Source organism: Gallus gallus, chromosome 4 (assembly GCF_016699485.2).
Source record: "Gallus gallus isolate bGalGal1 chromosome 4, bGalGal1.mat.broiler.GRCg7b, whole genome shotgun sequence".
NCBI lineage: Eukaryota > Metazoa > Chordata > Aves > Galliformes > Phasianidae > Gallus > Gallus gallus.
This window is the reverse complement of record NC_052535.1, coordinates 38309233-38324701: the sequence shown is the minus strand read 5'-3', so window position 1 is coordinate 38324701 and position 15469 is coordinate 38309233. Positions and strand designations below refer to the sequence as shown.

The 15469-nt window shown below is 44.5% G+C and overlaps 1 protein-coding gene across 3 annotated transcripts in view; it reads right to left on the bottom strand.

Moving 5' to 3' along the window:
• Nucleotides 1–8752, bottom strand: part of PPA2 (inorganic pyrophosphatase 2) — a 36214-nt gene extending 27462 nt beyond the window's left edge. For all 3 annotated transcript variants that reach the window (XR_003074859.2, XM_420502.5, XM_004941056.3), the window contains exons 1-3: nt 7681–8752; nt 5416–5480; nt 3842–3886 (exon numbers count right to left, since the gene is read on the bottom strand). Coding sequence is in view for 2 of the 3 variants with exons in the window: in XM_420502.5 (XP_420502.4) it covers nt 3842–3886; nt 5416–5480; nt 7681–8269 (699 nt within the window). In the remaining variant the exon portion in view is untranslated. The remainder of the gene's footprint in view (nt 1–3841; nt 3887–5415; nt 5481–7680) is intronic.
• Between the last annotated feature and the right edge of the window lie 6717 nt (nt 8753–15469).

The following is a 15469-nucleotide window of genomic DNA, read 5'->3' as shown; positions in this document are numbered from 1 at the left end:
TTATAAGAAGACAGAAAGAAAAACAAAGGGAAAAAATAAAAGAAAAAGAAAGTACAGACTGGCATGAAATACAACCAGAAATAAATTAAGACGGGTCTGTTTGTAAGATGACTCCCTGTGTTATAAGCATTCCTGATATAACATTTGCTACGAGGCACCTGCCAATGAAAACAACAAATTAGATATCAGTTGCATCTGGAGACCAAATACTGTATCTAAAAGAGAAGTCAGCAGAACTTTCCCAAGACAAGTTAATAGAACAGCTACCAAAAAAGGAACACAGTGCCCAGTGTAAATGTGAAGTGCCTTCAGGCTCTTCACAGTGTGCTTCCCCCACGTTAATGCGCAGTGAGAACCGAGAACTTCATGGAAGACTTTTTATCCACAGATCCATAAATGACGATCAATTAGTTACCAGACACATTCACCTGCAGAACTACTCTGGATAGAACCTTGACAAAAATGCAAATAAAACCTCACATTTCAAGAAATCAATTCTCTGAAGTCAAGCCTGACCACTGATACAGCTTTCACAGTAAACCAACTCTACCCCAATAAATTTACTGGACAGATGAGAGAAGATTAATAAATACTGAGAAGAACAGAAGTAATCTACAAGAACACAAAGCAAATTTTGCAGCTACTGGAGAGATACATAGAAAAAAGCTAGACAACTTCACACATCAGGGTGAAACCTTCCCAGATAATCTACATTTTGGAACACACAACTCCCTGAACACATGTAATGGACCCACTACAGCCCAAGTTACACACACTGAAAAAGTGCCTAACGTGACTAAAGAAGGTTACAGAAGCTGTAGTTAAGAGAGAACACACAGCCAAAGTTTGCACCTCTATTATATGGGAAATAATGCCAGCTCTTCCCTGCTTATGGAACATACTGGCATTATTGTAAGACTACCCTGGCACCACAAATGGGAACTCTGTTCCAAGCATCAGGCCCTCAATCAGATTGCCTATTCAGACTACATGACCACAGTGATGACTCCTTGTATCTCATCCCACTGCCTCATCTATCAAAAGGTTTTGCCTGACAGAAGGAATTCAACTTCAAGTCCACAAAGGCACTCCGGCCTTGTGTAAGCCAAAGAACACAACAAAACCAAACCTGTCTTTCTTCTTTCTGCTATTTTTCAACTGTTCTGGTGGGTGTCTGCAAGTTAGGAGTATAATTTCTGCATGCTTAGACAGATTAAGGCCAATGTTCTCAAAAAAGCTTTGTATTTAGGAACACCTGAGTCCTCTGAATGAGATAATGTGAATACCAAAGACATAAAAAACAACAATGGAATATAAACTCTTGCACTGTAGCGGGGAAGCAACGCTTCATATTAGTCTTGAAAAGAAAACTATGATCTCTACAAACCTTCCTGTCAGACTTTTAAGACTGTATTCAACAGTCCATGCCTGACAGTGTTGGCTTTAACCACAGTGAGAACATCCATCCCTTCGGACACAAACGTGAAACTTCTGATGCCTTTCAGCAAGATCTACTTGGGAAGAGCGGATTCCAAGTGCTTGCAATGCTAAAGACAAAGCAGAGGTTCAGACTGCAGGCTGGCAACAGTTTTAGGACTGAAGCTGAATATGATTTCTTCCAACATAGCTTCTCCCTGAAAGTAACTCCTTTCAAGTTTCTGAACAGCCAAAAGATCAGCTGTCAACAGCTGCAAAACTAAATTTAATAGAGTTTTGGGAAGGTCTAAAGTGTTGCAAGAAAGAAGGGTTCCTTAGAAGATTTAACACATAACTATTGCAGCTTTTCCCTTCAAACTAGAAGCTGAGACTGCAGAACAGCTAACAGATTTATATGATGCGCATTCTTTTATCCCATAAACAGACTCCTATTTTTGAGACCTTCTTCCCTGTATAACAAATGCAAAGAACAATTTAAAGTTAGAGAGACTGAGCAGAACCATGCAGATATTTCATCTTTTTCCACTCTTAGATGTATTTGTTTATGAAGTGCCACCCTGAGTTTTAAAGCAGGAGCATGAGTTTTAACTTTGTTCCTAAGGCAAGCAGAACTGTTACCTTTGAATTCTGGCCAAATGCAGCAAGGATCGACTCAGCACCCAGTAACAGTAGCCTTTGCATCCCTAAACCAAGCTATGGAGTACAGAGCTTCAAAGGTCTTCAGAAATCAGTACACAGCCTTGTATTTCTCATTTTCTCTTTATACCCTGATTAAGCTATACTTCTCCTGATCAGAAACACGCAGGGATACATTACTCCCCAGGCAAAGGTGACCTAAGCTGCTGAAGACCCCAGCATAAGACAGAACACTGCTTTCATGAACACAGAGATCCCTTTCTCTTCTCCTCAGCTCCCAAACATGGTGAAAAGAGGTTTTCTAAATGATTTGCATTCTCCCCTTTCACCACCTAAGACCAAACAGATTCAGGAAGCCTACAGACTACACGTTCATTTGCGTACTCACATGAGATGCTCAAAGACCAACATCTGCATTTGCCTTTGCTTTTCCACAGCTTTATGCAACCACAGCCCAGAGTTCTCTCATAGTGAGAGTTAAATGAAGCAGCTCTAGAGTCTACACTGGCCCAGAAAATAAGAGCTGCTCAGCTTCACAGGTTGTTTGTTTGTTTGTTTTGCCCACAGAGTGATCCAGAGATCAGAAAAAGGGAACCACAAATACAGTTTTAAATGAACTATCCACCACACAGACAAAACTCAGACACTGCACAGAACAGGGTTTGCATTTTTGTCACCAGCAGACAGTGTCACAGTGTTTAAGACCAATAATTATGAATTCATGTTGCAAGAAGGTCGAGAGAGGCTTATTGTAACATACGTATTCTCCTCATCAACTTATCTGTCAGGTACCATTCTACATCTATGAAATAGTATTTAAATAGGCATCAAGCAGCAGGAAACCCAGTGTCATGCAGCTTGAAGGTGGAAGAAATACATTGTGCAGGACTGTGTGGGGACTGGCGTACAGTACAGAAAGCAGCATGTCCCATGCTACATGTAAACCTGAAAGAAGATATTTCGGATAGTTCTTTAACATTGGATGGATAGTACAGTTTTGCAATATGACTGGTCAAACAGATACTGAGCAGACCGAGGGGCACAGGGGAAAGAAGAAAGGACGCAACAAAACATGTGGCTGTCTTTGTTTATTCTACTGAACTTTATCCCCTGCCAAGGAAAGCACTGACAAAAAAAAAAAAAAAAAAAAAAAAAAAGGCTACATTTTGGAAAAGACACTTGCATAAACAACTCTGTTTCACAGGAAAAGCTCGAACAGACCTGCCCTGTTTCTTTGGGCCTCTCTAAGGCTCAGCTTAGTGGTGGTTAATACTGAACCACTAGCAGATGTCATTTTCTCTCTTCGGGCTTACTAGATGAGCACAGAAAATGATACAACTTCAGGTGTAAAAAGCAGGAATAGTAATTCTGATTTCTGCCCTACATACTTAGAATCTCTTAAGTTTCGTATATATACCAAAATTAACCCACAGTCAAAGCATCACGAATATTTCACTAATGGAGGTTTATTACTGCAAATGCTTTACCAAAAAGATAATATATCTACACTGTAATAGTCATAATGAAACCGTGAGAGAGAGGTATCAAAGTGTTTGTCTTTGAGAGTTTTTTGATGAATAAAAGAATTCTGACATTTCTGGCCCATTAAAAGAAGAGAATATTAAATCCCTATAAGTCTTCTCCTGAAAGACTCATATTTGAACATATGTTAACTATATTCAGTAAAAGATTACTTTGCAGAACAGCAAAATGATGTGAAGGAGGGAAAAGAAAAGAAGGAGGAGGAAAAAAAAGAACCCAGCTGTACCTCATTTCCTGTAGTCTTTGACCTCTTTGCAGGAATCTCTTTATCCTATAAGGTAAGGGTGAAAAAGGAACATTAGAGAGCAATAGCATATTCACATCGATACAGTTATTGCTAGTTTTAAATGCAAATGAAACACTCTCTTTCATGTATAAAGGCATAAACAGTAACTTTTAAAAATAAGTTGTTGGTCCCATTTGATTGTGAAATTATAACCTTCCCAATGTTAGCAGAGCAAGATAAAAATATACATGGACGTATCCACTTCCTCTCTGCTGTGCAGAGATTTTAATCAGCAGTTCAGGCATCAGCTGTGTAAAACACATCAGTCATCCTCCTGCTCGCTTGAAAAGAATAAAAAACAAAACAAAAAACAATATGGAAAACAGGCCTGGAGTTATCCACCATAAAATGAAGCTCACAAAGCTTAGATTGGAGGAGGCAAAGAATATGACACGCAAGTCCTAACCTCCTCATTTTGAAAAGACGGTAAAAATAACACAGACCTTCACAACAACTCTTTTCTGGTGCTCACGTCCCACAGGAAGCTCTTTCCTTGCTCACACAGCCAAAATGAAAGGCTCTCTGCATTCATCAGTCATCACTGTACTATAATTTAATCCACAGAAAACTCACAGACCATAATCCATCCCTCCAAACCTTAAACTCTGGAAGCAGGGACAGCAAGGCCTCCAAACAACGTGCGGGTGAAAATGCTCCTTGATTTTATATTAATAGCACCCAGTCCATAGAGCATCTTGGTAATGACAGTTTACATAATTCAGGAGATTGGTTCACTACTCAGATTGAGACTTCTGAACACACTACAGCTGTTGACTTATCTCACCGGTCACATCACCCATAGAATCCCAGCAACAAATCAAGAAAACGGCCAAAACCCTTCCCAACCTGTTTGTGTAGCAAGTGTACCATAATAGGCAAGCCTAAGTCTAAACCAAAGACTGTCAGTTCCCACCAGTGACATATAAAACAGGCGTTTCATTATTGCTATAATGAAACTCCAGGGAACGTGGCTAACAAGACGTGAAAGTGCTCAGCTGCACCTCACGCCTCGTAATTCTCTAAAGGTGCGATTACCACTTCTCTCTCGAGCATTATTGTTGGCTTCCAATTATAGTCCTCCTTTTGGGAATTAAAAAAACACAGCAGAAGTCACATAAGTATGTGCTGTACATGTCCCACAGCAAGGAAATGCACGTTTAACTGCAGCCACAGAAAAAATCCATGCTTTAAAATAACAATAGAAAGTGAGTTCAAAAACCTGTGAACGCAAACTTTAAACACAGAATGACCACGTGATACTGAGAGGGTTCTTCCTACCCTCAATCACCTGGAGATTTAAAAGGACAAGTGGCTTATTTATACAGTTATGAGGCTTCAATACAAATTACTGAACTTCACTGAGAAAATGAGGTGGGGTTCTCTCGCTTACATTATTATTCAGACTGGATTAAAATGCCTCTTTTGGCGCTACAGACTTGTTTCTTAATTGTTTAAAAAAATCCCCTTTAAAAGTGCGTTTAAATCTCAAGAGCGCTCAAAGCAAAAATATATACCTCTTTGGATCCAGCAAAGAGTGGAATATCGTGAAATGGGGAAATGTATTTACCATCTGCATTCTCTGAAAAATAAAACAACAAAGTAAAGTTACAAATCTAGATAGATACGCTGTAAGATGTCTGCACTGATAACGACTCTTATGCATTATAGAAATCTATGATATAACAACATATGCATCAATTAAACCTCTTCCTGAACTTTAATTCCAAAGACTGAAAAATAAGCTACATGCAGGACAATGTATTTGATGCTTTGACAGTGACTTACTGGAATCAGAATTACTGCTTTAGTATTCAATACCACACTTCTCTTTTCTGACTAGTTGGCAACACAAGCCATGGAAAGATGAGAAGACCCTTTCCTTGTCTTTTCCTTTCCTCCCTGGCAATACACAGCCATTAACAGAGGGAAAAACAAAAAAGGTGTGGAATACCAAGGGAACCACAGTTCCATGAGTGATCAGTGAACCTTCATGGGCTTCTAGTAGTATAGCCCTAATGACTTCACTGCACTTTTAGTGAGCTAAATTTCACAACAGCAAAAAGAAAACTCTTCAACATGCTGAAATCTGACAAAGAGAATATACAAGAGATGGTATAATCACTCAGGCCCTAGATATGAAACATGGTACCTCAAATCCTGCAAAAATTGACATTACCTTAATGGAGGCCTAGTCTGCACCTCAGCCTTGTTTCCACTGTAGAAAGGAACAAAATTTACCAGAGTAAACGCTGAAGCATTTCAAATCACTTGGAAACTCTTCAATATACCAAAGCCCAAACGTAAATAGAAACATATAATGATACGTTTATATATAATACAAGGCATTAACACTGATTCCAAGGAGTTCCTCCTTTATTAGCACTCCACTTTATGGTAAATGGAAACATAAAAGTCTTTATTTAGTTTTGGACTGTACTTTGACCACCTCAACAAAGAAGAATACATGCTGGCTGTTTTACATCGAATGGCTTAGGTTGGAAGGGACCTTAAAGATTGTAGACCCCGCTGTGACCAGGGCTGCCACCCACTCGATCACACTGCCCAAGAGCCCATCCAACCTGGCCTCAAACTCCTCCAGGGATGGGGCACCCACAGTTCTGGGCAGCCTTTTGCAGCGCCTCACTATTCTGAGTAAAGAATTTCTTCCTAAAATCTAACTCAAATTTCCCCTCTTTTAGCTTAAAGCCATTCCTCCTTGTCCTATCAGTATCAGACTGTGTAAAAAATCGCTTCCCCTCCTGCCTGAGGAGGATTAAAGCTGCAATGAAGTCTCCCTGGAGTCTTCTCCAAGCTAAACACCCCAAACTCTCTAGGCTTATCTTAGTAGGAGAGGTGCTCCAGCCCTTTGATCATCCTCATGGCCCTCCTCTGGACCTGCTCCAACAGCTTCTTGCACTGAGGGGTCCCAGGCCCAGACACAGTACCCCAGATGGGCCTTACAAGGGCAGAGCAGAGAGACAATCACCTCCCTTGCCCTGCTGGCAACTCCTGGAAGCCTCCCAGATCATCCTCCTAATTACAGCAAAGTTTAGTGGCAGGCTGCTTGCTTCCACTGACTGACGTGACTTGCAGCTCCTTGGGGACTGAACACAAGGAGCCCTGGCAGAGTGCTGCCCAGAGGGCACATGATGACAACAGAAGTCAGAGGTAACCCCTGAGAAGCTGACAAACCAAAGACGTACACAGCAGCAAAGTGCTGTACAGTCACCTTTGTTAGTGACATGTGCAATGCTGAAGTCCCCACTGCTCACTGGGAGGCCTCCTGGAGCCCTGCCCGCGCTCTCCCAGTGCCACCTTGCTGCTGCTCAGGCTGCAGCCTCGCCGTTTGGATGCCAGTCTCTCCTCAGCGTGACGTCTCCAAGAGGGCTGGCCTGGCCACAGGGTACAGGGCAGAGCTGACACAGTGCTGAGGCGAGGCTCCTTCCGTCAAGCCTATCCTTAGGCTCCCAAGTGCCCCACGTGCCCCCAGCACCCCCACACCTTTCAGGGAGCTTTGCAGGGCTCGTGCTGCACACACCGGCCCGGGGGACTGTGCAGGTTCAGCATTCCTCTAAAAGGCAGATCTGCCGGGAAATCCCCTCACTTTCCACGCAAATCGCCCCCTCGGGTAGGGGGGAGGCTCAGTGGCGACCCCTCCACCAGCCCGAGAGGCCTCAGTAGGAGCGGCAGGCCGCTGCCGCCTCTCCCCGCCGTGCCCCGTCCCGAGGCGGAGAAGGAAGGGTGGGGGAGGTTACGGGGCCCCGGGGACTGCTACTTACTAAAGTAGAGGCGGTAATCGGGAGTGTTGGGCCGCCCCCGCTGCTCCGTGCCGTAGCGGGCCATGGCGCTGAGGCAGCGGCGCGGCGGCCACCCCCACCCCCGCGCCGCCAGCAGCCGCCCCAGCCCCGGCAGCGCACGCATGATGGCTGCGACCGCCTCCCTCCCCTTCCTGCGGCCGCCGGGCCTGCGCCGCGCCGGCCTCCTGGCGTCCTGGCCCCTGCCCTGGCTGTCCCCACCGGTCCCTGCCGCCAGGCACGGCCCGGCACGGCACGGAAGACGGTGCTGCTGCGACAGGGCCCGCTCTCCTCCTGCCGCACCGGCGGGGACGAAGAGCAGCAGTCCGTACCGCCCCGCTGCCGCCTGAGGGGAGGCGCGGCTCTCAGCCTCGAGAGGCCCAAGATGGCGGTTTGCCCCAAGGCGCTGGCGGCCGCTGGGGCAAAGTGTGCCCCGTTTCGCTGTGGGGTCCGTGAGATGGCTGATTGCCCCCCAGCCTCGGGAGAAGGGGACAGAAGGGAGGAAATAGGGGCATAGAAGGAGTGGTGCCATGGCAGGTTTGTCAGCCCCTGCGGAGGTGCGATGACTGCTCATCCTGCCTGCGCTCTGGCAATAAAGTGTTCCCTTCTCAGCACACGGCTCCCACACCTGAGCCAGGGCAGCCGGGCTACTGGCACTGGTTCCCACAGATAGACAGTGGTTGTTATATTGAGCTTTGCTGATGCATAAATTAGATTATCATCTGTATTCACGTTGTACTGGGTTTGTATTCCTCTCTGGATGGTGTTTCCTGCAGCATTGGTGGCTTTGAATTCTTGTCTCTTTCCCTTCATCTTCAAGGATGGATTTTATCCATGGATACAGGTGGCAGTTCTTGGAACATTGCTTCTCATCCTCTGTTTTCTAAACATTCCCGAGAAGGGACATTGCTGCTTGCGTTTCACTGATGGAGAAGCAGGCAGAACGATTAGTGTTGCTGTTGTCACTGTTCAATCTCAAGCCAGTCTTCTTTGGTGGTCAATATCAATTTTGGACTTTAACTCTGATCTGAACAACACTGGAAGATTTGTGCAGGATAACTGCGTATTTCCCTGGTTATTTTATATGGTATTTTAAATGTTACTGGGGTGCATCAGGTCCCTCGTTTGGTTCAGCACAGAGCAGGGGAGGCTGAGGGAGGGCCTCATGGTGGCTCACAGGGAGCGGAGGGGCAGAGCTCAGCTCTGCTCTCTGGGGCCTGAGGGAACAGCATGGAGCTGTGTCATGGGAGGGTCAGGGTGCTTGGAGAAGGTTCTTCAACAGAGGGTAAGTGGGCATGGCATAGGCTCCCCAGGCCAGTGGGCATGGCCCCAAGCTACTGGAGTTCAAGGAGCATTTGGACTATGCTCTCAGCCATAGGGTTTGGTTTTTTTGGGTGGTCCTGTGTGGAGCCAGGAGTTGGATTCAGTGCTCCTGTTTGGTCCCTTCCAACACAGGATATTCTTCTATGATTTATCTTACGTGTGCTGGTAGGTGGGTTTTTCACGTCCACAAGGGCTCTGGATAAAAAGCTGTGATCTCCTTTCTTCTCTCTCTTTTTCCTTTTCCTTTTTTTTTATGTTTTTGTTTTTGTTTTTTTGTTTGTTTGTTTTTTTCCTTGTGTGTGTGCGTGCGTGCCATTGTTTTCTAAATTTGTCAAACAGGCTTATCTCCAGGAGTGCAGAAAGGGTCTAGGAGTAGGCCAATTACCCATATCCGCAGAAGCTGCTAAATAGTTGTTGGTGTTTTGCCAGAGGTGTTGGCATCTTTTTTCCCCAAGTTCACCAAATGCAAGGTTTTCCAGGGTAACCTTCTGTCTTGGACACTTGGGGGTTGAAATTCATCGTGTAAGGTGTTTGAAGTTCTTCGTGTTTTGAGTTTGTAAGGAGGCGAGTCATCCATTTTTCATGTGGGGACAAACAAAACAAAACACAACAGTAGAGAATCTTCCCTATTATTAAAAAAAAAATCTGTTCTGCATTTTCTTTGAGTTGGCCTGCTGCTGAAACAGGCAAGGTAAAAAAACAGACATATGCCATGCTCCCAGCCTCCCACCCCTGCTTGGGTCTGGGGAATCTGGGGTTTGTTTATAGAAGTTCAGAGCCCTTGAAAAATCATTTACTGAGTGCACATGCAGTATTTTTACATTTACAACGTTGGCAGTTGGTTGTAGTATTGTTCTGGGAGGAACCCAACATATTTATCTCTCCATACAAGCTGGGAAGTAAAATACACAGCTGTGGTCAAGAGTTGCTGTAAGATGCATGAATTCTGAGTGCAGAGTTCTCCTTTGTCGTGTGAGGTCTTATCTGAACACTTGGAATTTATGAAATATAAATGAGTTTCTATGCATGCTCTTCTTAGGTGAATAAAAAGATGCCATCCTGTTACTTTGCAATGGTGAATGATATGGTAGTAAAATATGTGCAAGCCCTGTTAACGCTGCCAGAGCAGAGGACTTGTTGTTTTAATACTCCGATGTATCAAGAATTCTTCTAATACTACGGAAGTAATGATGATGAAGCCCCAAATAGATTTGACAATGTTTCTCAGTACTATGCATTACATGACACAGAACATGACAGAAGTATGCACGGTATTCCTAAAGTCAGATTTAGGTGATACTGCAGCTTCCTTACTTAATATTATTGAATCTTTGGAACAGATTCATGTTTTGATTCTCGTATTTAGATGATGCAAATTCTCCAAAATTACTAAAGCTTTTACAGCCGAGGTCTTTTTTTTCACTTAATTTTATTCCCAAGCACTTTACATCCAAATCCTTAATATATTGGGCCAGCAAAAGGTATGTATAGGACTGATCCCATTCACTGACCTTGAAACAGGTCCCACTGAAAGTCAATGAAAATATTGCTATTTATTTCAACGGAGTTAGAAGCAGGTCCATAAGACTTAAGTAGGGTTTACATGGTACTTAGGTTTTATGCTTGCCCTCTGCACAGGGGTGAATCTCATTCCACCAGAATGCCACTGGTGTATAGCAAAAACTCAGCAGCAGTATAATCACCTAAGCCTGAAGGACATCCTTCCTTTAACAGTTTGTACTTGGCACCGAACATTTGCTTTTTATATATATATATATATATATACGCATTATGATACTGTGCGTATGTTTTGCTGGTGAAAATGCCCTACAAATTAAATGCAGAAAACAATTTTCTGTGTTATAAATAAATAATGATTAAAAGAACAATTCCCCTTCCTCCCAAACGAAAATGGTTTTCATCTTTTCAACTAATAAGGCTTTGCAGACTGTCATTAGTACCACAATGTGCTATTTCAGCGCGTTAGCTCTTGACCGGTGATTGCATCATTATCATTAACTTTGCTGTAGCATAACTTCCATCTCCATTGCTTATCAAACCATTAATCGGAAGGAATCAATTCCCATCAGTCTTCTGCTTTGCTGTTCCCCGCTGTAAAAGAGCAGTGCCCACGGGCATCTGTCCCCCTTTTCAGCCTTCCTGGTGAGCATGTACCTGCTTGCCCTTGCTTGGCAGTGCTCCCGTGTTGGGGCAGCACTGTTGCTCCCTAGTTCAAGTTGTTCCGAGCGAGGCCAGCTGGAGCAGGTTAAAGACAGCTATGTCAGGTTGCTTTTTGACTGAAGCAGGTTAAGGAGCGTGACTCCTCTGCCTACTTGCAGATCTTTGCAGTGACAGACTCGAGCAGGAAGAGGAAGACAAGCGGTTGGAATCAGTAACCTCTCTCATTGGCACAGCTGGATTTGGGAGAGGATGCCAGTGCATAGCCTAGTCACACAAGCATTTGTGCTCTACATGCTGACAAATACCTAATGGCAGCAAAAGTCTCCATCATCTAATTACAAGGAACAAACTGTAGTCTATTGTGAGTCCCACCGAAGCTTGTTTAAGACTCCTACCTTTGTTACTCCAGAGCAACTTCTCCATCACAAAACAGAAATGGACAGACTTTCCTTTTTCTTTCATGGCTGTTCATGTACATGAAACAGAGAAACAGAAAAGAAAAGTAGTTCCAATAAATCTAAAAAAGCATTGTCTGGAAACGTGAAGATTTAGTGCAAAGCTGCAAAATTATACTCATTCAAAATAGGAGCCTACAGTGAAAATTAAGTCTTTTCAGTGCACCCTTTCCCTCTCAATTTTCGAATTGTCAGACATACAATTCTCAAAGGATTCCTCAAAAAATATTTTACCTTTGGTAATTCCTACACTCCCTCTTTTATATTAAAACATAATAATGAAGATTCAACCTCCTGTACTTTTATCTGCCTCTTTCATTTGCATGTCTTTCCCTCGTTAGCTTTGATATCACAGTGCCATCTACTTGATGGACAGAGTCAGATTATTTTCCTTAGCAAACTGCTGCACAGTTTTCCCTGCAGAAATCCAACGTCTGCTCAGTTTGCTCACCAGTTCTCCTCTCCTTCACCCCTCTGAGCCCACACCTTGGAAAGCTGGCCTGGCTCCATGCATGTTTTGTGAACTAATAAAACGCTCTGGTGGGACGCTGACAGATCCAACAGCACACTGAGAGCAGATCAAGCCCTGGTGACCCCTCTCCTTCCTGAGAGGTGTTTCATTTGAAAGCCAGGTCCCTCTCTGTACATATAGAGCACTTCAGCCCTTTGGACGTGTAAGCCGGGGCAGCAGCTTTGCTGGGAGTCAGAAGGCTTTGTGGCAGTCAAAGGATCTTGGTTGCATAGCCTGGTAGATATAGCTGTTCCCTCTTTAAAACACCCACAGCCTGCTCTGAGCCCCGGAGGTGTATGCTTTATTAATTTCTTTGACAAATATTTAGAGAAGAAACACTAGAGATGGCTAAAAGAAACAATCACTGTGTGCTCGCTTCCAAAGACCTGTTTTCCTACTGGAATCACCAGTCTGGCGAGATCAGCAGTGAGAGGCAAGGTGACACTGCCACACAAAATTACTTCCCACCTACAAGACAGGCTTTTTCTTGCTCTATGCTATGGAAAGGTGTTTGAAGTTGTTTTTTTTTTTTTTTCCTATGTATATTTCAAAGTAGTTTTGATTCATTCATTCGAAAGATGAATGCGTAGTAGACTTCAGTTTTACCTATCCTTAAGTCATCCATTTTTATTGCTTTTATCCTCATCTGTCATTCTTTTCTTATCTTACAATTACAGCCCCAGACAGATAGGGTGAACGTTCTCGCAGCTTCCCAGTGCTCAAAGTCCTTGGTGGGCCTTTCACGTGAGTGCTCTTATCACCTCAACGTTTTGTCTCTCAAAAGATATCTTTGCTCTGACTCATGCATACAAGCAGAGCAAGAAGAGGTACAGGCTTGCTTTTATCTGCACCTAGGTGTGTGTGTGGAGACTAGGGGCTAATAGAGACATCCCAGCCCGTTGCTGTTACCTCCCACCCATGGAGGGGGTGGGACAGCTCTCCGTAGCATTTCCTTGTACCATGCTGATCCTCCGCTACCCACTGGGTATAATGGCTTTACTGTGCGGAGAGGAGAGCTAATTCCAAGGATGTAGGGAAGCAAGCATGAGGAGCACCTGTGGACTTGTCATTAAACATACTGATTAATCTCCCATTAATTATAGCGATGGTTCTCGAGGAGTATACGGGCTCAGAAGGGAACGTGGCCACACCATTTCCCATCCCGAAAGATTTCTAATGTTGGCACTGAGCTAAATTTGTTTGCTGCAATTTCACACCAGCTGGTGGGGGCACAGTGCAGTGCATTAGGTGGTGTTGCCTGGTGTCGCTGCCATGGGGCTACAGCTGCAGTGCTTCCTTCCACTGGTAGGGAACAGCATGGTAATCAGCCCGCAGCAGCACACTGAGGATGTGCTCTGGGATACCAAGCTATAAAGAACTATTCTGTAACAGCTGTGAGGAACTACAACAAAACAAACAACTGTTTGCCTTCTTAATGGCCATCAGGCTTGATGGCGTTCCTGGTTCATTTATAACTCAGGATGAAGATAAAGGTTAACATTGATCGTATAACAATAACCTCTTATATGCAACTACTACAGTTGCTTGGGAACACAAAGCCAATATTTTACGTGTTGACACCAGCACCTGTTCTGTCTTGGGAGTGGAGAGGTTCCATGTAAATATCCCGTATGTCAGTGCTAACGTCCTCTGGCTTCCAATTTGCTTAGGAGAATTAAATAAGCAGAATACCCAGGGGTCAAAGAGGTATTTGCAATGATTGTAAAATGAGCATTTTGTCCACACAGATGCCAGATATTCCCTCTTGATTTAGAGTTCAGTAACTTTGATGCAGCTCAGCCATCAGTTGTTACCATGGCCAGAAGGGAACAGGAGCCGTTCACTCATTGAGAGCTGGTTGCTAGCGCTAGCTGAGTTCTTCACGTGCAGTTCTGGCAGTGCTTTCTCAGCTGTTTTATTATAGTCCAGGTGAAGTACAGAAAACAGTAGTAAGACTGTTACTACTGTACAGCAAACAGTAGTAAAACTATAGGGATTGCATCTGGTTGCCTATATATTAAACCTCACGCGGAACATGACTTCGGACATGATATTTTCAGCCTTTTCCATGCTAAGTGGCACAGAGGAGATATTTTGAGGTTTCAGAAGGGACTCTGCATTTCTAGACTGTGTTGTACACGAGCTTTGGGCTCCCCGCTGCCCCAGAAATGCTGCTGTTGCCTGGACTCAGACCACTACAAGCTCAAAGGCAGGAGCAAACCACAGCCAGCTTTCCCTGCAGCCACTTCCTTGCTGAATGAACACAAACCTTGTCAGACCGCGGGAGAGTGGTGGAGGAAGAGGAAGACACCTCTTGCATGTGGGTAGATTGCTGTCGTAATAAACACCTGAACAAACCATTATGTCTTGGCTGGAACTCTTCATGTGTGGCAGAGAGCCTGCAAAGCCAAGAATTTAATAAAATTTGTTCCTCCACCTCCACCCAGCCAAAGTGGAGCCCCAGTTTTCCCTCAAGCAATCTTAATTTAAATAAATATAATAAAATCTCATAGAGATGATGAGATCTGTGCTTTCAGAAAAGCACGGCATGGTAAAATCCTTGCAGGGGTAAATAACTTCTCTGGGCAGTGCCAGCTTAAGCAACTGCCTCCGGCTGCTCACATGTACCCCTGTGTCCCTCCCCTGCTGCAACTGCTGGCGAAGCTGTGTGATGAACTAAGTGGGAGAGCAGATCCAGATGGAAAATGGCCCAGGGGGAAGGCAGGGGGCTTTCAGCCAGATCACCTCCTCCGTCCAGCCTCAGATGCTCAGCTTGCACCCTGCCACCAATAATGGGAACAGGATTGCAGGGGGAAGGGGACACAAAGGGTGGTGACCGTTTAAACCAGTTTTGCCACCCTTGCTGAATGCCAAGCCATTGCTTGGATAGAAAGAAAACAAACAAAACTCAGGAAATCCCCAATGTAAGGAAATAGGGCGGCCAATTTCCCTCAACTCCCACCTTAATCTGTTTATTCCTTGCTGTGATGCTTGTCCCTGCTCCCTGGGCACCCTTCTCAGCCTCACTGCTGTGCCTCATTAGGAACTGTTGTGGTCTGTCTTGCAACACACATGGGTTTCTTGGGGAGTAGCAAAGGGGAGAGGAGATGTAACACATGGGCTGCCTGCGTAGTGTGTGCCTTCTCTGTGCCAGCATGAGCTCTTCCTGGTACCCTCTTCTTTAGTCCTCTGCCAGGTTGTGTTCAGACCGGACACTTTGTGCAGCACTGGCACTGCACTGCAATTTGGCACAGAGAGTTGCTTAATGGTTTCTTCATCTTTTCCTTACTCTGCAGAGTAGAAA